General features: G+C 39.7%; 1 protein-coding gene across 1 annotated transcript; it reads right to left on the bottom strand.

The window, feature by feature from the left end:
• Positions 1-5,804: 5,804 nt before the first annotated feature.
• LOC120540748 (interferon-induced protein with tetratricopeptide repeats 1-like) lies at positions 5,805-25,635 on the bottom strand. Its single transcript, XM_039771787.1, has 2 exons — positions 25,418-25,635; positions 5,805-8,942 (listed from the first exon to the last, which is right to left on the bottom strand). Exons 1-2 carry the CDS (start codon positions 25,420-25,422, stop codon positions 7,481-7,483), a joined length of 1,467 nt encoding a protein of 488 aa, XP_039627721.1. The 5' UTR covers positions 25,423-25,635; the 3' UTR covers positions 5,805-7,480.
• Positions 25,636-26,553: the final 918 nt, after the last annotated feature.

Here is a 26,553-nt window from a genome sequence, read left to right as displayed (position 1 = left end):
CAGTACACAGTGCTCCCAGCACCAATCATTACCAACACTGACCTTTCTCTCCCTGTCCGTGGGCCTCCTTTCCTCTCTTCACAGGAGCTTTGTCCTGCTCCCACTCCCAACTCTAGCTCTCAGACTGTAGGGAGGCAGCCCCTTTTATTCCCACCCAGATGTGCACCAGGTGCCTGATGACACTCTTCTGGCAGCACTTCCTGATGTGGCGGAAATACTGCCCTTGCACCCGGAAGCACTCCAGGCATCCCTGGAAGGATCTTTCTTCATCTTCCCAGGTGTGGCGGAAGTGAATGTTTCCCGGACTCCATGAGGCCCCCTGGTGGTGGCCACGGGCCCCAATGGGCTTGAGCCACCTTGCTCCTTTCCTGTGGTCCCCTCAACATTTAGGGCGGTTGGCCCCTCGTGGCCCGGGGGACGTACACACCACCTCCCGGTCCTTCCAGGCATCCCAGCTGGGTCTGGTCCCCAGCCTCCTGTGACACTATATAAACCAAATGAGCAGGATCGGTGTATGTAAGCCACATTTATAGCATGCTGAGACAGCGCCAAGCTCATTCAGACCTGCCCAGGATGTCAACTTCCACAGAACTACTTCCAACCTGGCCTGATTCCATGACTGGACATGCCCAGGCTGCACAAACTGCTGTTGATAAGTCACTTACTTGAGCGAAAATGTTTGGATACAAATTTAAGAAAAAATCATGACAAAACTGAAATGGTATGTGATGGGTAAATTTTAATGTGATATTTGTGATCAGCACCCAAAAATCTGCAAGAAACACCCAAAAGCGTTCAAGAAGAAAAAACTTTGTTGTGTAGTGTTTTTAATAACTGACATGGACTAGTGGTTCATGTAGGCTTGGTTTCTGCCTCATATCCAGTTCTACAATATGCTCTGCTGACCAAATAAGGCAAATTGTAGTGAAATACAGAAAAAAAACTGTAAATAATATTTAAAAATTTAATTTAAAATTTAAAATTCACGATTGCTGAAGGCCTGTGCGTTGGAACTGGGGAGTCCTCTACAGCGCATCTTCAACCTGAGCCTGGAACAGGGGAGAGTCCCGAGGCTTTGGAAAACATCTTGTATCACTCCTGTCCCAAAGGTATCACGTCCTAGTGAGCTGAATGACTTCCGGCCTGTTGCTCTGACGTCACATCTGATGAAGACCATGGAGCAGCTGCTGCTTCACCACCTGAGGCCACAGGTCCGTCACGCCCTAGACCCTCTGCAGTTCGCATACCAGGAGAAGGTGGGAGCGGAGGATGCCATCATCTATATGCTTCATCGATCCCTCTCCCACCTGGACAGAGGCAGTGGTGCTGTAAGAATTATGTTTTTGGACTTCTCTAGTGCCTTCAACACCATCCAACCTCTGCTCCTTAGGGATAAGCTGACTGAGATGGGAGTAGATTCACACCTTGTGGAATGGATTGTGGACTATCTTACAGACAGACCTCAATATGTGCTTCTTGGGAACTGCAGGTCTGACATTGTGTGCAGCAATACAGGGGCGCCGCAGGGGACTGTACTTTCTCCGGTCCTGTTCAGTCTATATACATCAGACTTCCAATATGACTCGGAGTCCTGCCACGTGCAAAAGTTCGCTGATGACACTGCTATTGTGGGCTGCATCAGGAGTGGGCAGGAGGAGGAGTACAGAAAGTTAATCAAAGACTTTGTTAAATGGTGCGACTCAAACCACTTACACCTTAACACCAGCAAGACCAAGGAGCTGGTGGTGGATTTTAGGAGGCCCAGGCCCCTCATGGACCCTGTGATCATCAGAGGTGACTGTGTGCAGAGGGTGCAGACCTATAAATATCTGGGAGTGCAGCTGGATGACAAATTGGACTGGACTGCCAATACTGATGCTCTATGTAAGAAAGGTCAGATCAGACTAAACTTTCTGAGAAGGTTGGCATCCTTCAACATCTGCAGTAAGATGCTGCAGATGTTCTACCAGACGGTTGTGGCGAGTGCCCTCTTCTACGCGTGGTGTGCTGGGGTGGCAGCATAAAGATGAAAGACGCGTCACGCCTGGACAAACTTGTTAAGAAGGCAGGCTCTATTGTAGGAGTAAAGTTGGACAGTTTAACATCTGTGGCAGAGCGACGGGCACTAAGCAAACTCCTGTCAATCATGAAGAATCCACTGCATCCACTTAACAGTGTCATCTCCAGGCAGAGGAGTAGCTTCAGTGACAGACTTTTGTCACTGTCCTGTTCCACTGACAGACTAAAGAAATCGTTCCTCCCACACACTATGCGACTCTTTAATTCCACCTGGGGGAGTAAATGCGAACATTAATTTTATTTTAATTCTTTTCATTTTTATTACTATTTAATTTAATATTGTTTCTTTGTATCAGTATACTGCTGCTGGATTATGTGAATTTCCCCTTGGGATTAATAAAGTATCTATCTATCTATCTATCTAAAAAAAACACATGTAAAGATGGTCAGATCTGCTCAGTTGTACTGCAAGCTCAGCATTGATCCTTAACTGATTTAGGCACTTTATGAAATTGCATAAATGAATAGAAGATATGACAAGTAGCCTAGTGCTCCTGCATTTGGCTGGGTATGCAATTCAACAGATGCGGGGAAAACAATCTGAACGGTGATGAGAAATCAGCATCAGGTTTTAATCTGTATCACCTGAATAACACGACACAAATTATTTATAACAAAAGCTTGCCTAATTAGTTATTTGTTTAATTGATTTAATTAGAAGTACCTTTAGAAAGTAAACATTGTGTATCCAACATATAATTATGTTTAGTTAGCTGAATTTCAATTTTTTTTCATGTTACTCTTACTCAACAAGTGTAACTTGAAATGCTTTCGTTTTTGCTTATTTTAATGTCTGTTATTTGAATTATTTTGGGTGGAGGAGGGCACAAAGGAGAGTTATAATTTTACTAGAATGACCTGGTGGGGGGCACAGTGGTTATTGCTGCCACCTTCTGAATTCAGCTTCATGGATTTGAGACCCTGTCCCAGTCATTATGTGTGGCACTTGCATTCTCTCTTTATAGCAGTGCAGGTTTTCATCCAGATATGCCTGTTTGTCATCCATATACCCAAACACATTGATGTTCAGTTCATTGAGATTCTAAATGGTCCCTCCCTGTATAAATGAATGAGTAAGGAAGGCCCATTAAATACTGCTACTCAGTCCTGAGTTGGTTCCTGCCTTGAGCTGCAAGGAAAGGACCCTACAACCCTAAATTGGATTAAGTGTGTTTGATAGTGTAATGTTATACAGTATCAGTGTGGTCCAAACAGTAATTTTATGAAGATCTTCACAGTAAAAGCAGTTATTTTTGGAAAGAAGTACAGTGCCAGGCTGAGTGAACGGATGTACGCACAGAGATACTGAAAAATTATTTAATCCCAAGGTGCAAGACCAATGACTTGAGCCGTGTGGCATAGTGAGTACACAAGTAAGGCCATGCAAAAACGTGTTTTGTTAATCTCTGATTTTTTTTTTGCTAGAATACATTTATAGCAACATGCACTATTACGTTGTAATATTTATATAAATGAAGCAAATAAAAAAGAATTTGTTCTGCTGTCAGTTACTAAAAATACTAGCAGGCTACATTCTTTGAAGGACTTTTGAAAGCATGAAAGAAAAAATAGTCTGGTGTGATGAGGTAAACATTTAACTCTTTGGGCAGAACTCCAAGCACTATGTCTGGTGAAGGCCACGCAAGGCTCATCACCTGCCTAATACCATTTCTATAATGAAGCATTGGCAGCAACATACTATGGGATTGTTTCTCAGTGGCCGGGACAAGGAGACATGTCAGAATTGAGGGATTAGATGAATACAGACCAAAACAGAGAGAGGTCCTTGAAAAAACCTGTTTCAGTGCATGGCACCTGAGATTGGGATGATAGTTCACCCTTCAGCATGTCAATGACCATGCGAATGTGCCTTCAGGACAAGTCTCTGACTAACCTTGAGTGGCCCAGCCAAGGCCCAGATTTAAACCCCAAGATCCTAAGATGGTTGTTTGCAGATGTTTCCCAATCTAATGAAACTTGATTGGATCTGTAAATAAAAAATGGGATAAACTGCCCAAATCCAGATTCACAAAGCTTGTTGAGACATATTCAAGATTTCTCAAAGTTCGAATTGTTGTTAAAAGACCTTCAACAAAGTAGGGAATTAAGAATCTGAATACTTACAGGTAAATGAATGAGAAATTTCAGTTTTTCACTTTTATTGAATTTGAAAACATGTTCTCACTTTGTCATTAGGGATTATTAAGTGTAGACTGGTGTGAAAAAATGTCACAATTACCCTTTTAAATTAAATAAAAGTGTGCAGAAAGAGCAGGGGTCAGAATACTTCCTGAATCAACTGTATGCCTAGAAGAAGTTAAAAACATGTAATTAAGTTTTAACTAGGAGAGGAGGTGGCAATTAAATAATTCAATATGAATCTACTGTACATTAAAATATGTACTTGTAAGCGAGTATTATATGAAGGCAATAATATCAGTTGAACATGGCATTTAAAAAGATCATCTGTTTGCAATCTTTTAATCAGTAGTGTTAAGCCATGCAGTTTTATCAAGTTAAGTTTCTATTGTATCGTTGTTGGTGTTGTAGAGTAATTAGTCCAGATGCCTGATCTTATGGAATTTTTAGTTAATGTATAATCTTTTACAATCTACTATAGTTATACAGTATTCTTAAATTATGTTGTACCAATGAATTATTGAGACATAAATATAAGAACTGAATGTAACTAAAGGGTTAACTAAATGTTGTTTTAATCCTAGGCATGTGAGGCTTTTGCCTCATTTTAGAGGAAACACCAAAGTAGTTACTAAGGTTAAAATGAAGTAAATGAGTACTAATAAACTAATGGGAAAGCCCAAAGACCACCCCTAGGAAGGGCACCAAGTCAATAGTAAAGTCATCAGGACTCCCCTTTCAACAAGGCAGAACTCAGGTAAATAGGAAAGAATACAGGAGTCTGAAAATACTGGTGGCACCAGATGACTGGATGAAATAACAGAGCCACGCATCTCAAGAGTCAGGTGATGTGATGTATTAGATGAAGTAAGGTAGTAGAAAAGTATAAAAGCAAAGGAACTATTTAATTAATTTCTCACTCCATGGACTGAGACATTTGTGCATATCTATGTGCAAATAAAGAATTGTTCTGCATTCTCATCTGGTCTGCATGAATGTTTTCTCCATCTTCTCTCATTTCTCTCCATATTCCACAAACATGCAAGTTAGGTTAGCTAGCCGCTCTAAACTGACCAGGTATGAGTGTGAGTGTGTTTGGTGAGCGTCTAGTGCCCTCTGCTGGCCTGGTTTTACATTATCCCCACTGCTGCTCAGACAGGCCTCAGCCACTCAGGGTCCTGTATCAGACAAAGCAAATGCTTAAAATGAATGTGTGAATGACTCCATTTTTATTTTAATATATTGAAATAAACACTGAAAAAGAAAATTAATATTTTTACAATGTCCAAAACATTACAATTTATACTAAATTGAATATAATATACATACAGTACAGCACATAGTCAAATAGAGATTCTCATATACATTACACAAGCAATTTTGAATTTTTTAAAATGTATTTTTTAAAAGCAAGTAACATTCTAAACAATCAAGTCAAGCTTAACAAAACAAAATTCAATCCCCACCCAAGAGAAAGAGAGGAAGGCCAACAGAGGGTGTAAAACTTTACAAGTAGAAAAGAGGGAAGAAAATCCTTCTTTCACTATAAATGCTTATTCTAAAATGTCATTTATTAGATATTTTTTTTTAAAAAGTTTTGAACAGATCCTCCAAGTGAGAATTACATTTTTTCCAATTTCAAATAGTATATAACATCATTGATAGACAAAGGGAGCTAAGTGGGAAAACGTAAGTAAAAATGGAATGGAACAAGATGTACTTTATTTTTCTATTTATCTTTAAAAAAATAACATAACTATCTCAGCAAGTCGAACTTGAATTTCGTTCACCATATTTGATCTGAATTCTCATTTCTGTTGGTTAAATATTCGCAAAGATTCCAAGACAGAAGAGTCCAGACTGTCCAGAATTGTGAGTGTACATCTGTAATTGTGCAATGTTCTTTGTGGACATAATCTTCCAACTCAAATTGTAAGTGTAAATCTGTTAAAGTGTAACATTCTTTGTGGACATCATTTTCCAATGTATGATCTAATAATTGAAAACCAACTGGAGGGCAATTTTTACTGGTGCAGCTGAAGAACCCTGAGTGTGAATCCCAGTCCAGGCACTGCTGGTTCACAATTTGCATGTCTGTGCCCTGTTCTCAGTTCCAAAAGATGTCTGCATTAGGTGAAGTGGCCCTGTGCCAGTGTGGGTGTTTGCCCCTTTCTGGGTTGGCATGCTTTTTATGCTCAATTCTTGACTTGTGCTTCAACTATGTGACCCCAAACTGAACTAACTGACTTTGACAATGGGTGAATGCATAAGAGGTGCAGATTATTGTTTAGTGTGTTGTTTTTTCTCGTCAGTTTGCTTTGAAAATGGATGATTTTAAAATTCAAATCAACATCTCTGTGCCGGACAGCCAGGGCCCTTAACCAGCTAGGACGCCTTCAAATGGAAGGACAAGGTTAGAGAGCATGCAAAGGGCATTATCTCCCCTGGATTGCTAGGTGGTGATCACTGGGAACACTGGGAATTGGAGTTTGTTAGCTCAGTCCTGTTGGATTCCTGAGGAGCCACAAGGCAGTGCCACAGGGAATGGTGAGTTTGTAGGGCTCCCACCTCAGCTGCAAATGCTTCCAGACCATGCTTATGGGACATCAGAATTACACCTGGGTGCTGCATAAAAGAAGCCACTTGCCTCAACTCCAGGAGACAGAGTCAGGAGGATGGAGGATAAAGTTTGCTGGAGGAGTGGAGGTGGAGAGACACCACAGGAAGAGAGAAAGACAAAATTACACAGGGAAGACAAAAAGAGTTGCTGTGTACAGTACTGTACTTGTACTTGTGACTGAGGTGGGAAAACACTTACTTCAAGCCACAATAATAAAATCCTCTCGTTTGCCATGACTTGTGTCCAAGCCTGTCTGTGTCAGGTGTTTGGAGAGCTGGAGTGCCCTCTGTTGGCCATACCTCATTTTATATAGTGAACTTTCACAAAGCACTTAAGACTATAAAGCACGCAATAATATATGATTGTTTAGATAATACATGCATGTATGTGTATCATAAAGACATTAAAGCCAACAAAGAGAAATGACAACAGAGTACAAGAATTGCACAGTCACAATGCAAAGACTGTCCGTTTCAAAGCGTCTTTCAATTATGGTACTATAAATGCTTCATTTGGAGAAGATAATTAACACACACATTGACAACAGCATTCATTAACTGAAAATATTCCAATTTTTAACGCAGAATTAATTGAAAATAATATTTTCTTGCACTTCACTATATAGCATACTGTTAAGACAAATCACAGACCTCCATCATTGGAATCTGAGTCAAGTAACATTTGAAGTGTGAAAAGAGCATTTAGATATTCTTCATTGCCCGGGTCAAGGAGTAAGGCTTTCTTAAAGTATTTAACTGCTGAGGCATTTTCATTTCTGTGCTGATGAACGAGGCCTAGCAGAGCATAGGATTGCCCATCTTCTCGCCCCCTTGAAAGCTGCTTTTCAGCGATGTCTTGCAGTTTGTTCAGAATTTTGTTTTTCTCTTCTTCTGTTCTTGAAGCAGTTAAAGCTTTTTTGTATTGAGCAATGGCAAGATCTTTGCATCTTTTGGTGTAGTAAAGAAAGTTTCCATAAAATAAGTGTGCTGTTGTAATGTTTTCTAAACTCATATTCTTCATTTCAAATACTTTCTGATAAATTTCATCTGCTCTATCAATTTTATTTGATAATGCATACATAAATGCCAAATCCATTTGTGCAAATATAAAGGATGGCCTGAGCATAGTTGCTCTCTCCAAATTAAAAATGCCCTTCTGAATGACATTGTCTCTCTCTGCTATCCGTGCAGGATCGCTCTCTGTTTGTAACATAACCGCTTTATCTTTGTACCCAAGACCAAGCTGATGTAGCAGAAACACTGAAGTTGGGGCCTTTTCCAAAGCCTCTGATAATAACTTCAGAGATTGATCCACAAGCCCAACTTTTCGGAATGCCATCGCAGCATACTTAATCACATAGAGGTCATCAGGTGCAAGTTTCAGAGCTTGTTTAGTTAACTCCATTCCTTCTACTTGTTGTTTAAAGGATATACGTTTTAGTCCTAAGAGCACCATGACAAAAGCATCTTCAGGGCTCAGCTCCAAGGCATGCCTTAGTTGTTTCAGTGCTTGTGAGTCTTCTGGTGTAATTGTACAATTTTTCTCAAGCCGATATAAAGCTATAGCATAGCCATTGTTCCAGTCTTTGTTATCTGGCTCTTGTTCTAGGGCCTCCTCAAAGCAAGCTTTTGCTTTATCAAGGTGTCTCATTGGGAATTTCAAGTAGCACCATCCTCTCTCTCCATGTACAACAGAAATAGGAGCAGAATAGCGAGAGGCTGATGGGATATTTTTACAGATATTTTCTATTTGTGACAAAAAGCTTTGGGCTTTGCTCAGCTCTCTTAAGTGATAGTAGATCCAGGCAAAATTGCTGTAAGTAACCAAGACCGTCTTTTCAAAATCATCTTCATATACCAGTTTGACATGGTCTTCTGCTTGCTTAAAAATGTTGATGGCATTGTCATTGTCCCCTTGCAAATAATTTATATAAGCCAAAAGATTGTAGGATCTTTCTATTCCTCGCCATTTTTCAGCCTTCAGCTCTATGTATGCCTGTAAATTCTCCTGAAGATTCTGAAAATCGGTAATATTGTCTTCCAGGCCCCATGTGAAGTGGCATTCTAGTTGCATCAGCCTGTCCTTAATAACTGCAGTTTCAGAACTGTGAAAAAGAGAGTAACACATGAGCATTTCCAACAACACAGTAATGACAGGAAAAACTATTGGCATAAGAGCAGGTGCAAAACAGAAAGTCAACATGCAGGTGTTGACTGAATGGTGAATGAACTGGCCAGCCTCTTCTAAAACTGGATTATAATGCTGAAGTTAAATCCAGGTCTCAGAAGCTCATACATCTATTCATATGTACTGTTAGGTTAGGGGGAGAATGGATTAACTGCTCCCAAGTCATAAATTTAAACCCAGAGCAATGCTAGTTGGTCCCAAAGTGAAGCTAGAGAAAACTCACACTGGAGAAACTGAGCTGAAAAATCCATGCTGGGTGTTAGTCTATACAGACTCTTAAAAGAGAAAATCTCTGTTTGACCTGCCAGTATGAAAGGTACTCCAGTAACGGTGATGGCTAAATTATAATCGTACTAAAGCGGTCCCACAAACTTAGCAGTTTAATTTAAGTCTCTGAAATAAATTGTGAAGCCTAATATAATCACAAAATCAGATGCAATCAAAATAACTCATCTTTAAGTATTGACCCATGATTTGTGATTAGTGTGCCCACAACACTATATACAAAGACAGCAGTATCACCATCCATTCAATGCACAATGGCAGAAAGCTTTTGAAATGAGACGGCAACTGTAGACCACTTCATACTGACTGAATGTGAGGAATATCATTAAACAATTCATATATGGTAGTAAACAGCAGAGAATGATATTTGCTTAGTCTCAATGTGTGCCCGTTTTGGAGACTTTTATATTTTAACTTTTTAGCAGTGTCCTCTAGGCCTAGTACTACAGACATTGTCATTTTGATTATTTCTATTATCAAATTTATATTAAATCTAAATTGATCCCCTCCTGCAGCTATGTGGTAACTTTCATCCTTATCTACATTTGCTTCGTTTCAAACCAGACATACACATACTCATAAGCTGCGAAAAATAAAACAGAGAATGCAAATGAACTCCAATTAGAAAGAACATTTACTGAAGAAAAAACAACTCTTAAAACTCTTAAACAATAATAATCATAAAGATGTATGTTGATTTTATCCCTTCCTAAAACTTACAAAAATATTCTTACTAAACCCATTTGCTTACACTGTAGGAAACTACTATTATAAAGTACCAAGATATAAGAACCCAAATAAATATATTTAACAATCATTGATCATAAACTTCTGTAAAGTTAACAATTTCATTGCTGTGCCACATATATTAATACAAAACATTTGTAGTTAACAGTTTCAGTGGTATGTGAGGAAGAGAAAACATTATTATTTAACTCACACATATCAAGGACTGTGTTTTGAGTTGATCATGCTGCAGAGACCTATATGATTTGTTCCTGATTTATGCAGAAAAGGAGTTGGGCTGTGTGCACAGCATTAAGGGACTAACTTTTATCATTTATAGGAAAGGCTGACCTCTGATACTATCAGAAGACCCTGTGAAGAATGTAAGATCTTTATGGACTATAAGAATGTTTAAATTGATTCTAAGTGTGTATAATTAGAAGGGTGTATTCCTTAGGAATGCAAATGGCTGTTTGTTTCAGGTTTAAGAACATTCCAGTATATCATAAATTAAGATTTAACCTAAGCTATGTATAACCTCAGAATGAACTGCTAGGGTTTTTTTTTCTTTTCTAGGATATAAAAGAGAGAACAGGTTTACTTTAGATATTCTGCCAAAATCCAAATCAGTTGACTCAGTTGGAAAGAGGCAGTCTCACATTCTCTCTACTCACCAAGAATTAAGAATAAAGAAATTATTTTTTTAATTGGGTTTAAGTTTTTCCGTTGTTTTTCGACTTCAGCGCTCACAGTTTTTGGCTCCCAACGTGGGGGCAGAGACGGCCAAGTGACTCCTTGAGCGGGATCATCCAGAGGACCGGTAAAAGGACCAACACCGGCCGGGTCGGGAGGACCAGATCCGGAAAAAGTTAGGACTGGCCTGCCTCGGGCGACTCCTGCATGGGGAATCCTTGACCTCCTCTGATTCTTCCTGAAAGTCGAGTAAACTGGGAACTTCCATGAGGGAGGAAAAATTCTTGGTGAGTAGACCGAGGGAGTCCGACCGGGGATAAGAAACCAGGCAGTGAGTGGACTGGAATGTATAGATAAGCTCCCGGAAATAAAACAGTGTAAAGATTATGAATGTTAAGGACATGAGTTAGTACACTCCTTAGGAAATGAAGAAGAAGTCTCTTAGAGGCTTAAAAGTAAAATAAAGGAAGGGAGTGGGAAGAATAGATAAATAACTGAACATTTCGTGATCGGGAAAAAGCACTGTTGCGGGAGGGCGAGACTCTTTGCTCTAAAGGTTGGTTATAATCTGAACTCAATGGGTCACTCAGGGAAATGATCACCTAAACAGCGGTAACCAGCTGCCTTCGGGTGAAACTGTCAGTCCGCTAATCAGGTTGATCATCCCGGTGGACCGGGGAACAGAAGGGACCAGGAGTGAAGCGACAATTGAGGCTGGTTTAGCAAAAAGAGTGCGGAAAACTCACTGACCATGGGGAAAACTAATAGCAAACCGGTTACAACTCCTTTGGGAAACAGAAAGCATGAATCAACGTACTCATCTGTGACTGAATAAAGACTAATTGATTGAACTATTCCTGTCTTCCTTGGGTGTTACTTCCACTGTTTATTTGGCACCCGAACAGTTCCCTTCGTGTCGGAGAACCCGAGTGAAGGTGCAAATTGCAGACAGGAATAAGATCGGTGACCGCTGAGTACAACTGCTTTACCGTTCGGAAGAGGTACTGGGACGTAACGATAAGAGCACCTCTTGGAATGAAACGGAGTCTGAAGTAGACTTATAATTAGAAGGGAGAGGTGGAAATTTAATAAAAAGGGAAAGTACCTCCCGGTCAGGAATTCACTAAAGAAAGAGATTGAAAAAACAGGGTGTGAATGAGGAGCCTCTGTTCGGATTATTGTTTTCGGAAAACATACCAAGGGAAAAAAAAAAAAAAAGAAAAACGGCTCTCCAAGACACTACATAGAATAGAAAACAGGGTTAGATTTAAAAAAAAAAATGTAAACGGTGGAATGAACAGAGCATGGGCAGGTGGACAGTAGAAGGCTCTGGTGATATGAGTGAAATACAGGAAGTTAGGTAGATTGTACATAGAAAAGCATGAGGGTGCTGTGGTAGAGAAAATGGAAATGTTTAATAGATGGGAATTGATAATTAAAGATAGAGCCCTGAATGAGATGCAGAAGTGCAATGAGGGACTGCAAAGCCAAATTAAATTTATTGCAGAAAAAGAAAAGTTGTTCTTGATAATGCAAGAACTGTCCCAAAAGTCCAGATAAAAGAAGGAAGAATAAATAAATAAAAATATATGAAAAAGAAGAACAGATTATACCTTGATTTAGTGACAGCATGCGTTTAAACTCCCTTTGAGGACAATAGTCCATCACCACCCCTTGGGGCAGCTGGAGGAATTAATGGGGGAGAGGAAGAAGAAGCGGGAAAAGGGATGCTTAATATGACCCGATTCTGACTCCTCAGGGTCAAAAACCATGAATATGAAAGGACGGAATTTCAAGCACCATTAATACAAGTGCACTTTCCGCAATATAATGTACAACAGCCTGACTCAGATTAAAACTGTCCCACCTTCATGGTGCAAAGAAACTGGGACCTGCAAGAATTAAAAGAGGTGGTGCAGGAATTGCTGAACCAGTTCATGACAATGGAGAAACAATTAGATGAAATATATAAGCCAAATACTGCAGAATGGATTCAGGTCCTTAGAAGGAAGGTCCAGGCTGAAATGATGTGAAAGTGCAATGGGCTGAGACTCTGGGACGGCAGGGGGTTGATAGTGGCCAGTTCAGTGGACAGTTACGAGCACAAATAAAAGCAAAATATATCAGCCCTCTAATGCCCAGTGAACTTTGACAAGACTTGATAGTCCGCCTGTGCCTTTGCATTTCTGTTACGAATAAGGGAGTGAAGGTTGCATCAGAACAGCACACTGACCACCACTATTACATGCTTGTATGCTGCCTTGATTGTTCATGTTTGTTTCAAAAAACAGCCAACATCTCTGCTGTCCTGGGTTCCTCTTGGATTACAGTATTCAAAATCATTTTACTGTATTGCATGATCTTTGGACTGTATTATGATGAAATCTGACTCTTGGACTTTTCAGCTGCTGTTTTCAGAAAAAGAGACTGCCTAACGAACTGTTATAACTCAGCAAAACTGGCTGGAGCAGTATTACTCTTTTTACAACAATCGCTTTTCTTCTGGAGTGGTTTTACCACATATCCTCATTGCTAAATCCTCTCGTTTTCAGTGGCATAATGTGAGACAATTGGTAATAGCATGTCCAGAAGGGGAGGATTGGGAGTATGTGGGACCTAACATTTAGTTCACCTAGATAGATCCGTTAAGAACATAGCAGTAGAACTAGTTGTACCTGTAACCCGGTCCATTCTGTCATTTATCTTTCACTTCTCCACCTAAACCCATGCTGTTTACCCTTAAACATTTTTAGTTAGATTTGCTCCACTCATCTCTCTGGGTACAAGGGAAATAATATTTTGTCTGAATAGCTCATGCTGAACCCTTGGTCATTTTCCCAAAGACATCCTTCCGTTTACATTGTGCACAGTATCTTATTTCGTTTGAGGCTGGGACTGGTATTACAATTGTTTATGCTGATTTAGTTAAGCGGGGTGCTATTAGTCGGATCCAATACTTTCCTATTCATCCAGTTACAAAGCATATGATTCATGACGATTCATTCAGGACCTCCGCGGAGTCAATGCTGCTATACACCCTAGGACTCCTATAGTCTCGAAACCTTCCACTATTCTCTGTACTGTCCCGGCCACTGCAATGTGGTTTTCTGTTACTGATCTTGTGAATGCTTTCTTTTCAATTACTGTACACCCTGAGTCTCAGTTCTGGTTCGCATTCACTTTTAAAGGGAAGCGTTGGACCTGAACTGTGATGCCGCAGGGATATACAGAGGTTCTGTGTGCGTGCATGTGAGTGTGTGTGCATGTGTGTGTGTGTGCACGTGTTCGTGTGTGTATGGACAAGAACAAGAAAAGATAAAAAGTTGAAAGCTTATTGGCCAAAGGGGGTGGTGTCTTGGTGTAATATGTAGATGAGTTGCTTTTATGTTCTGAGGCGCAGGAATAATGCGAAGAAGACACAAAGGCTTTGTTGGTCTTCCTCGCGGAAATCGGGCACAAAGTGTTCTGGAAAAAATTGCAACGGGTTGAAAGAAAAATGAAATACCTGAGTCATGATTTTACTTCAGGGGAATGTGCACAGTCTGCAAGACAGCAAGTTATGTCTGTTCTTGGAATGTTATGATATTGATATTGCCGGCAATGGGTTAAAAAAGATTTTTTTTTTTGCTGAAAAGCACAGCCACTCCAAGAATTAGCGACCTCTTCTAATTTGGTTTTGACTGATAAAATTTCATGGACGGAGCAGGCTGAGAAGGCTTTAACTGATATAAACTAAATTTTTATGTCTGCGCCTGCGTTAAGAGTTCCGGACTACGGTAGTCTCGTCCTTTCACTCTGTTTGTGGACGAGAAAGGGGGGTGTATGACTGCAGTATTAACTCAACAACAAGGAAATAGACAATGACCGGTCACATACTATTCTAAAAAAAAATTAACAAATAAAACTGGATCCAGTGGCCGCTACAATCCCGGCCTGTTTGAAAGCAGCTGATGCAATAACAGAGGCCATATTAGCATGCTCAGATGTTGTTCTCATGAGTTTATTAACTGTTAAGGTACCACATGCTGTACATTCCATCTTAGTACAGACAAAAACATCTAATTTGACAGGTGCGCTTGCGGTAGTGAAGTGTGAAGCTCACAAGGGGAAAACGAATCCAGTGAGTAAGGAAAATGCACAAGCAGACATGTGGGCAAAGAAAGCCGCCCAGGATCCTACTTCACCACTAACTTCTTCATTTCTATTACAGAAGGAGGAACAAGAGTCACACAAGGATGCAGTATTATCTCTATGAACTGTAGCAACGGAAAAGGAGATAAAGACGTTGCAGAAAGAGCTTCTTTCCAGGAATGGCAAAAATCACACACGACCTGGATCATGCAGGAAAAGACGCTATGACTGAGGAAGTCGAGCGACATTGGGAAACCACAGGTTTCTCTACATATGCTGAACAATTCTGCTGACGATGCGCACTATGCCAAAGGTTTAATGGAGGTAAAGGTACTCAGGTAAGCCCCGCTGTCACTCCTAACCCAATGGGTCCCTTTGAACACCTCTAAATGGATTTCATTGAGTTAACACCGTCTAAAGGCCACCGTTATTGCTTGGTAATTGTCGATGTGTTCTTCCGATGGGTGGAAGTTTTCTCTCTAAACATGCAGATGCAAAAACTGTGGCTAAAGCTTTAATAAAAGAAATCATTCCAAGATGGGGAATATCACAGAAACTGCATACCGATAACGGAACCCACTTTGTGAATTCTGTAATAAATGAGCTGACTACTTGGCTCCAGATCAATGTGCATCATTACTACAAATACCATCCCCAAAGTGGAGGTATTGTAGAAAGGTGCAATGGTACCCTAAAATCAAAATTGGCAAAAATCTGTGAGCAGACAAACTTAACCTGGCCAGATGCTCTACTCCTGGCCTTGATGGGGTTGAGAGGAAGAACACATCGACAGTTGGGACTATCACCATTTGAAATTTTAACTGGACGCCCCATGCCTGTTGGCACAGTTATCGGAAATGTTACTCTGCATATTGTGGACAATGATCTTCTCTCTAGTCTTGCAGGTCTCCGAGCTTCCCTGAAGGAAGTTCATGAACAAGTTAACAAAGCTTGGCGGACCGGTCCCCCACCAACGGAGTTCCAGATCCCCCTTGGAACCTGGATACTGGTCAGAGACACCCGAAGGTAACACTGGCATCAACCTCGTTGGAGGGGACCATTCCAGGTGCTATTATCTGCACCTCACGCTGTTAAAGTCGAAGGACTTCCTGCCTGGATCCACGTCTCACATTGCAAAGAATGGCATTCTTAGTTCTATTATTAATAACTTTTTCTGTCCCCTTGAACATGCGACAACGAACTTATGGGGACCTTCCCACACTAACTTTCCAAGTAGGGAAGACTACCTAACTCCAGATTGACTTTTGTACTGTTGCTCCTTGTGGAACCGGCAGCCATGAACAATGGACTAGGGCTGAAAAATATGTGTGTGTGACTACTGTCTCCATTCATTATGGCAGTAATTGTGAAAAATGGCAGTGGGTATTTACAGGTACCTATGACTGGGGTTATCAGCCCTGGAAGGCTCAGCAACATGATCTCAAGGTTTGTGGTTGCTGCCTCATCCCCTGTATTCATGGCCTCCTTCAGAGGCTTATTGACACCTCTCTCACAAAAGCCTATTTTCTTCATGCTGACAATTCCCAAAACCCTGATTACAACCCTTTGCTTCCAGAACTTTCCCCCTCTTCTGAATATGATGATATTGTTCCCGATGATTGGGTCTGATCATTCTCATGTGCACATTTTATGTGCAAAGGGGGGAACTGAGGAAGAGAAAACATTATTATTTAACTCACAGATATCGAGGACTGTGTTTTGAGTTGATCATGCTGCAGAGAGCTATATGATTTGTTCCTGATTTATGCAGAAAAGGAGTTGGGCTGTGTGCACAGCATTAAGGGACTAACTTTTATCATTTATAGGAAAGGCTGACCTCTGATACTATCAGAAGACCCTGTGAAGAATGTAAGATCTTTATGGACTATAAGAATGTTTAAATTGATTCTAAGTGTGTATAATTAGAAGGGTGTATTCCTTAGGAATGCAAATGGCTGTTTGTTTAAGAACATTCCAGTATATCATAAATTAAGATTTAACCTAAGCTATGTATAACCTCAGAATGAACTGCTAGGGTTTTTTTTTCTTTTCTAGGATATAAAAGAGAGAACAGGTTTACTTTAGATATTCTGCCAAAATTCAAAGCAGTTGACTGAGTTGGAAAGAGGCAGTCTTACATTCTCTCTACACACCAAGAATTAAGAATAAAGAAATTATTTTTTTAATTGGGTTTAAATTTTTCCGTTGTTTTTCGACTTTAGCGCTCACATATGTCACATAATGAAATTGATCATTAACCATTGTATAGGCCCAAACACCCCCAAATATCCATACACAGCAGTCGCAGGGCTGTACAGGAAGCTTGTCAGCATGGTGGGCAGAAAACAATCAACGGGCCGCTTCACTTAACTGCAACTGACTCTAGCTGTGGACCTCCAGAGCTCCACTCTCTTGAGGAGGTTGTTGCTTTATATTATAACTCAGTAATAACATCTGGTTACACTATGGGTAAGATAAGGTTCGGGATGGTGGGGGTGGTTGGTGGGTTATCTGTCTCAAGTCAAGTAAGCCAAATGACAAAAACCTGCAATCCAATTGGCTGTCCAGTGGAGTTACGGAAACATGGAGCTCCTGTGGAAGAATATTATTTTAAACAGATAACCTCCACTGGAATGCCCTGATTTAAGCAATAAAACACAGGTAGGAGAAAGTGTCAGTCATTATTCTTTATCTAAATCTTGCAAGAGGCAAAAACTTGTCATATTAGTGTTTTTGCAAAGAAAAAAGTGTCCTCTGTGCTATATTTATACAATCCATTGATTAGGTCACTACTCCAAAAAGGAGTTCATTACATAATCAGAAAACTTTTAACATGATTCACACCCAGTTGCTACTGGGACATGACAAACGTTGATACCTTAAATCAGCATAATTTGACCACGTTAACTAGGTTGATTGATAGTCCTGTTAGCCTGGGGTGTACGTGAATTTTTAAATGTATTATTTTTATTCTTATTTTAGGAGACGTGTGATTTTCTGCAGGGTTATCTTGTTTTCCAAAGAAGAGAATAACGGCGTAATTGTTTTATGATCCAACTGGGTACAAAAACAGGAAACTTATTATATAAATGATTATGCCATAAAATATAACATTTTCTATTAATGGTGATATAAAATAATAAGAATGAATACAATAACATCATCAGCTTAAAAGCATATCCTCAGAAGGATATGAGACTCAGCCACATGCTAGGTGCAAATTGGACAAGGATTCAAATTCAACTCTTATACTCCATAGCTGGATCCACTTCCTCAACTGAGGTCAAATAAAAAAAATGTTTACCTCTGTCAAGGCGCATTATAAACACCTCATCTGCATGAGACATCCAATGTGGAGGTAATATACACCTCACCAGTGAAGAATTATACCAGAGGTTCTTCTGAAAACAGGTAAACTGTCTGTCTTAAACCAGAAACTGTAGTGTCCTCCACATGGACCAGGCTTTTAATTAATTTAATAACAGCAAAATAAAACACGAGTTGTACATTGATATCTTAGTTAACAATCTTAGTAAACTGATTGTCCAAATAGTTAGAAAGTTACTTCTTTAATAATTTAGATGCTGCTGTTAATTCACTATATACACACAGTAGTGCTGATGTACTTCTGGCGATATCTCAGCCAGCTCAGTCACTTCCTTTTCTCCATACTGCAGTGGTGATTTTTGTTGAGTGGCGAGAATGTCTGAGAAAAAGAAGTTTAAGTTTTGTTGTATTGATAGCTCTATAGCCGAACATTGTTGTGTACCTTTATGTCGAGCTTCTAGTTAGTACAACAGTTTACTTAGTTTTCATGCATTTCCCTTCAATGTGGAAACCCGATCTAAACGGATCGTCACTATCTGGAGAGAGAGCTTTATGTTTAGTCCCCATAACCAAGTTTGTAGCCGGCATTTTAAACAAGAGGATTTTCATGAGCCAGAGTCTCAGAAAGGGCATCAACTGTTGAAGAAAGGAACAGTTCCTTTGTTGTTTGAGTGGAACAAATTCTCTGTTACATTTTCAAGACTGGGGGTTTGGGAGAAGAGAAAGCAACTGTTACAATACATTTTTCTTTAATATTTATGTCACTATATCTGGACAATACTGTCATGAGTTTCATTCACATGTGCATGCTAAGTTTGGCACACAGCGGCTCAGCATTTAGAATTGCTAGCCAAGCATAGACTAGATAGCCAAAGACAACTGGAGGATTGTATAGTCAGCCGAAACACAGAATAGTGTATTTCTGTCCTCTGTCAGCACAAAATCTTCTTTCCTTGTTGGGAGAATAAGAACTGCAGTGTGAGCATGGTCCTATTCTTGTTGGAGGTGGGGTTACGTCTTTCCTGCCCTTGTGTGGAAACCAGAGAAGACCAGCAAGTGAAGCAGACATTATTTAAAGGTTTGGACAACAGCCAGACCCTTTGAGGCACGTGTCGGCAAAGTTCCAAAAAAAAACCCACCAGCTTGGGGACGAAAAATGGCAGACTGTGTTGATCCAGATTCCCACCTGGATAAAGTCTGTCATATGCTTCCCGTCTTTAACTCCGTCAACCGTCAGTAAATGTAAGCTAAAGTATGTTTTTCTCATGTGATTCTTGTACCGCCGCAATCACGATGGGAGAGATATTGCCTTTTCTGTTATATTACTATATTGTTTAGTTACTTAATATGCCACAATTTCAAAAGAACACATTTCCCAGAGACCTAATGCCTCTTAAGGAAACAGCAACTGATGGAGAGTAATACACCGGACGAAGTGAAAAATGATAAAATTCTCAACGACAATGACTATGCAAATCCAGCAGTTGTCGACCTAATGTAGCGCTTGTTGAAAACATTTCTCTCAGAGAGGATATCCTCTAGCTGAGGAAACAAATTGTGATCCTTACAATGAAGCAACGGTCTGGTATTTACCATTTTGTTGACTCAGACAGATACATTCACTGTTTTACTAGTTCAGATGTCAGGCGGACTTGTGTTATTAGGTATTAAGCTTACATACATATTCACCTGTGCCTGAATAAAGCTTGATGAGTAATTATTGAAATTCTGCTTTTTAAAAGAAGTCTGAGGCAACCACATATTTGTCCAATGTAAGTTCATAATACACAGTAAACTGTTTAAACACAATAAACTGTAAGGCTTTTGGATTTTCCTAATTGGTCTATACCATTGAGTCCTAATGGTGACCTCTCCTGTCCCTGAATCCTTGTCTGAAACGGAGATTGACAAAGATGTTAGAAAAATTGTAACAGTGATTGACACAGACATATAATGTTAGCGGTACCACTACATTAGCCTTACTGTTGTAATTGTGGATGTAGCTTGAAACATATAGGTTGAAGTGCTTCTCCTTTTCAGCTTCTGATGTTTGGCACAATGTTTGAATAATGTGCCTTGTGTTGTCTACGGTTGGTTGGCGCCCTGCCCGGGGTTTGCTTCCTGCCTTGCTCCCTGTGTTGGCTGGGATTAGCTCCAGCAGACCCCCCGTGACAGTGGGTTGGATAATGGATGGATGGGACATGTTATTTACATAAGTCTAGACACATCTTGAAGTGAAGCACATTGGGTGAAAAAATGCCATAGCTAGTCCATTTTGATATCTGCACCAGAAGTGAAGCATCTGGCTGATGCAGAATCTGGAAGAGAGTGTGCATATAACCTACTCTGTACAGTACTGCCACCAGTTTGTCTTAAAAAAAAATACTTTTCTCTCTTTTTTCACTTCTTTTCCTCCCTTTTTATTTATTTTCACGAATGTAGAAGCTCTACTAATTTGTTCTCCTTTTATATCTTCTTGTACGCTCTTTTTTTCTCTACCGCTTCCTGTCTCTCCATTTCCAGAAATCAGCATTGATATCTTGATTGTTGTCTGTGTGTGTGTGTCTGTGTGTCACAGTTTCTTGAGGAAGGTCTAGAGCTAAAACTGCTGGACCCAAGAATGCCAAACACAAAACTTAAACCTGTTATGAGATGATGATGTGCTGATTAGGTTTTGAGCCAAAAACAGAAAGAGGCACTCTAGAGGAACCGTCAAACACCGTAATTCTGCAATTAATTATAAATTCTTCTTGCCAATTGCTATCGTAATGACCTATTTTATGATCACAAAGATCAACACCAGAGTGGTAAATTAATACTGAAATGTTATAGAATAGTTTGGGTAACTTGGTTCCTAGGGCACAAAGCCTACTGACACTGACGTCTTTAAACATATGCATGTTTTAAGTAAAGAATTTACTGATTGTTTGGAAATGAAAAATAAAAACCTCCAAAGTTGTCTATAGTCCCTTTCAATAAATAACTTACCACCTCTGTATCAAAGACCAGGCTTCTCTAAGAGTTTTATACACTATATTTAAATAAAAGCATCACCACGGCACTCTGTTGCTGAATCTTTAAATGCCAAAGACGAATCTCTAAACTGAAGCGGTAAGTGTTGTCAATGGCAGGATCGTAAATGTGGCCAGACTGAATTATTATTATTCATGATGTAGCCTATCATGTTTTGCCCCATCCCAATATTTATGACAAGATGTCATCCATCTAACCATTCATCCAAGTTTTTGCAAAAGTTTTAATGCAAGATCATTTCAGAGACTTTTATATTTTGATGTTGAACTAAATCAATCTTTACTATTGAATTAAAGGCCTTGTATTACAATCAAGTTGTCATTTTGATTATGTTATGTTATTTCTGTTTTGTTTATATCTCCTATGCCACTTCCTTTGGAGGATTATTATTATTATTATTATTATTATTATTATTATTATTATTATTATTATTATTATTATTATTATTATTAGAGTTTTTCATGAAAGGTGAAGCATATTTCTAAGTAAATAATGCACACAGATCTTATAGTTAATCAAAATAATGTGAATGTTCTCCATAAACCAGACAAAAAAAAAAACCTCAAAGTACCCTGCAGTTTCTTTCAAGAAATATTCCAAACTTCTGCTCCGTTTCAAATAAAAGACTGGTTTCCTCAGATCCAGCAGATTTTTAATGCTACATTTAAATAAAAGCATTACCAATGTCCAGGGCAGGGCCAAGGGTGAGGCAAACGAGGCACTTGCCTTGGGTGAACAATGGGAAAGGGCGGCAAATTGATGATAAATGAAAATTAATAAATCCATCCATCCATGCATCCTGTTCCGCTTATCCGAGATCGGGTCGCTGGGGCAGCAGCTTGAGCAGAGATGCCCAGACTTCCCTCTCCCCGGCCACTTCTTCTAGCTCTTCCGGGGGAATCCCAAGGCGTTCTCAGGTCAGCCGAGAGACAAAGTCCCTCCAGAGTGTCCTGGGTCTTCCCCGGGGCCTCCTCCCGGTTGGACGTGCCCGGAACACCTCACCAGGGAGGCGTCCAGGAGGCATCCTGATCAGATGCCCGAGCCACCTCATCTGACTCCTCTCGATGCGGAGGAGCAGCGGCTCTACTCTGAGTCCCTCCCGGATGACTGAGCTTCTCACCCTATCTTTCAAGACACCCTGCGGAGGAAACCCATTTCAGCCGCTTGTATTCGCGATCTCGTTCTTTCGGTCACTACCCATAGCTCATGACCATAGGTGAGGGCTAGAACATAGATCGACCGGTAAATTGAGAGCTTTGCCTTGCGGCTCAGCTCCTTTTTCACCACGACAGACTGATGCAGAGCCCGCATCACTGTGGACGCCGCACCGATCCGCCTGTCGATCTCACGCTCCAATCTTCTCTCACTCGTGAACAAGATCCCGAGATTCTTGAACTCCTCCACTTGGGGCAGGATCTCGCTCCCAACCCTGAGAGGGCATTCCACCCTTTTTCGGCTGAGGACCATGGTCTCGGATTTGGAGGTGCTGATTCCCATCTCAGCCGCATCAAACTCAGCTGCGAACCGAAATAAAAAAAAAAGAAAAAATCCAAATATATGTTGCAATGTTCGTCAAATACCTTCAGCAAACTGACAATTTCTATCAGACGCTCTTGCTCAATAATAGATATTTTAATATCCCGACTTAGATGGAGACATGAAAAACTATATGGGATTTTGTCTGATTTCAAATTTTTAAGAGGTGAAAAATTAAAGTCGATGGATAAAGAAAATTTTGATATTACAATAAAATCAATAGAATTATTTTTTTTTTTAAAAAGCAGCTTGTGATTTACCCCTTAAATATTCAAACGATATAAATTCTGTAGAATTCTTATCGGAAATGGTCAGTTTCGAAAATCAGGCAATGACGTTAATTCCAGACCTTAAAACAGCTACAAGTTTAGATCTTTTAAAAACGATTCATGAATATAGTTTAGTTCAGTCCTATCCAAATTTTGAATTTGCATTGAGAATATTCCTAACACTACCTGTTACTGTAAAGAAGCTTTAGTAAACTAAAAACATATTTAAGATCGTCACTTCCACGGGAAAAATTGTCAAATATGGCAATTTTATCAATGGAACAGGAATTGACAAAACAAATTAATTTTGATAAAATTATTGATGAATTTGCTTCACTAATAGCAAGAAAAGTAAAACTTTAAAAAGATTTATTTTGGGCATTTATTTAATTATTTATTTATTGTAATTATATTAAATTTTGTTATGTTTAAAGTATTATTGATATTATTTTGTCTCAATTATTAAATTAAATTACTGAAAAATGTGTAATATTCTAATTCATCTCATGTGTAATACTTGCTTTGTTTTTCTTCTGTTAAGGTTGATGTGATTTTATTTTTAATATGTGCAATTTTATGTTCCTATTACTATTGTACTATTGCTGCGTTCTGTGATTTTTAATTTAATTAATTTTAATTTATTTTGTTCTCAAAATGATTTATTTATTTTATTTAATACTTATTAGTAATAAAAAAACTATATATATAGGGGCGCAAATTTCCCCTCGTGCCTCAGGTGAAAATACCTCTAGGCTCTGCCACGTCCCTCTGCTGCTGAACATTTCAATACCAAAGACGTGTCTTTAAACTCAGTAAGTTTTGTCAATAGCCGACTGTTGAATGTGGCCAAACTGAATTATTATTATTTATGAAGTAGCCTAAACTTGCGGGTTGGTGGCAGGATTGGCACTCCAGCCACTGTTAAAACCTCATACTGTCCCAGTGTGGTGCTCAGGTGTCACCCATCGCACTCGGGTCCCAATCCATTGTTCGGCGTCTGTGTGGGTGCGGCAAGGCGCTATCAGCTGATGCTCCCAAACTCTCTCTAATCTGTATAAACAAGTCACAAGTCAGCAAACATCCATCCGTTGTATCATTCAGTTTTATAACCGAGAAACGAGTTCAGAGTCAAATAGAGACGAGGACAGAAAGGCTGAAGTATTGCTGGCTTCAGCCCATAGGGGCTCCCTGACAACCGGGGAAACCCATTGAAGTTTTCGCTCTGACGGTGGTCACTTCAGAGCACTAAACTGGAGAAACCAGGCGTCTCTAACTCCAGGGGCTAAGGCATACGTGCATTAAAAGGCATTTGAGGATTTCGGAGCTCTCGTAGATCCGAGGGGTTACAGCTCCGGAAACCCACCTAGAAGCAACGCCGCTGGTGAAAGGCCGGAGTCAACTTGAAAGTTGCCCCAGTCCATCACAGCAAATAAATATAGCCATTTTACCATGATAGTTTAGAGACGGCATTTAACTTAATGTATGCATCTTAGAGATCTGGGAAATTAAAAAAAAAAACGAAGAGTACCTGCAGGGAAGATGCTTGTGGGGTTCCTAAGATCAGTCCAACTGTATATGTTTGGAATAACAAGTACATCAATCAACTGTTAATTACACTTTTGATGATTTTACTACGTACTGCATTTCTCAGTTATCGATATAACATAATTTTAAATAATACACACAGTTAACAAATACTGATACATCTCCATATGTTAAATTCCTCAAGCATGACTCTGCTCTTTGCCGGTGGGACTGCAGTGTTTGTTATCAATCATTAAAATTGTATATATAACTACCATACCACTAATGTCCACATACCCGTAAATGAAAAATGCTCTAGGAGGATTCTACCATCTCGTCTAAGCTTGCGCCCGATGCTGCGACTGTCCTCGAGGCGTGTAATACAAAAGAGGTGGACAGAACGGTGATTTTTTATTCTTATTACTGTACATGAACGTCTCATATAAGTTTTGATAGTAGATGTACTGACGCCGACTGGAAAGTCCTATAGTAGGATGTGAACCCAGGCAGTGGACGAAAAATGAGCAGATAAACCGGCAAAACCGGAGAGGACAGAGCGCGCTCTTCTTCAGTATTAAACGGGTCAACTGTGTCTGGCATGCGGAATTCCTGCATAGAGGTTTCGATTTTCTTTCACATTTATATTTTTAATTTATAGCATTATTTAATATAAAGTGCAGTGCTTCTGGAGCGTCGGTCTATTAAAAAAACGATCTCTTAACTATTGTAAAAAATAAGTAACAAAAATGATAGCTTATAACAGTACACACTGATGACTGAAATTAAAATGTTATAGCGAACGTGGTAAAAAGAATCGGGGCTTATGTCCGGAATACACACACACTCAAACACACACACAGATACTTACTCCATGGTACGGCTGTCCTCCGTCTTTCTGTGGCCAATTTGAGGTCGCTCAAATGTCCCTTACCATTCCCTATTTATATAAACCGAGATAATGTCGTAACCAAGGCCATCGCTCTGGATCGCTTTTCACGAGAAAACAAAACTGCCAAACTGTTGGTAATGCCTGAAGAAGGGAAACAGAAACCGCTCCTCCTGCGAGCGAAATCTTATCAGGACGCACCACAGCAAGGATAGCAGGAAGATGAGGCTGAGTGACACAGCGTTTAGGTTGTTACGTGCGAGGAGTTCACGCACTGGCACAGATCCAGGGTTATTTTAGCACTTTGAAAGTATACATATCTTTTCATATATACACATTTAAGAGTTGCTTTAACGTTTGTAACAGTTACTTTCACATTAGATTTTTTTTAGTGTACATGTACTATCCGTGTCATGTGGCTTTCCTTCCACAGGGCAAAGTCACACTTTTTTATTTATTGATATTATATATGCCCCGTGTTTGCATATGTGTCCTGCTGTAAACTGTTGTACTCTCCCTAATCATACTTCTGCTTTCTGCCAGGCCATGTACAGAAAGGCTACAGCTTCTATTTTAAAACTGGGACACCATGTGTCCCTTTGTGCCCCTGAATCCTTTAAAATACACCCTGTGGTGATCAATAAGGCGATTCTGGGAAAAACAATTTGGTTGGAACAAATAATAGTACGTTATAAACACATACATTTATGAAAATATGAAGGTGTAATTATAAGAAGGAATGAAATTGTGAAAGTAGGAAGTTATTAAAATATGGAGTGACTATTGCAACATATAGGTGCCAGCTCTGATTACTGAGGCTGCTGCCTATTTAAATGGAGGTCATCAGATTAGCTTGAAAGTTTTCTTGCGCCCTGATCTGATGATTCTGTGGATTTATAACAAGCAGTATGACCACCCAGAACTGGTGTTTTGTTCTGGTTTATGCTTAGTTTTATTAATCATCAAATGTCTAAAAAAAAATTTTTGATTTCCTGGATCCAAAAGGCTGGGTTTATTTTCACAAAATTATTTATTATTAGGTAATAAAACAAGGAAGCCAAATTAATGATGCTTAATTAACCAGCAGTAAATTAAAACAAATAACCAAAAAAGTGTGG

Source organism: Polypterus senegalus, chromosome 1 (assembly GCF_016835505.1).
Source record: "Polypterus senegalus isolate Bchr_013 chromosome 1, ASM1683550v1, whole genome shotgun sequence".
NCBI lineage: Eukaryota > Metazoa > Chordata > Cladistia > Polypteriformes > Polypteridae > Polypterus > Polypterus senegalus.
This window is presented reverse-complemented; position numbering and strand designations above follow the sequence as displayed.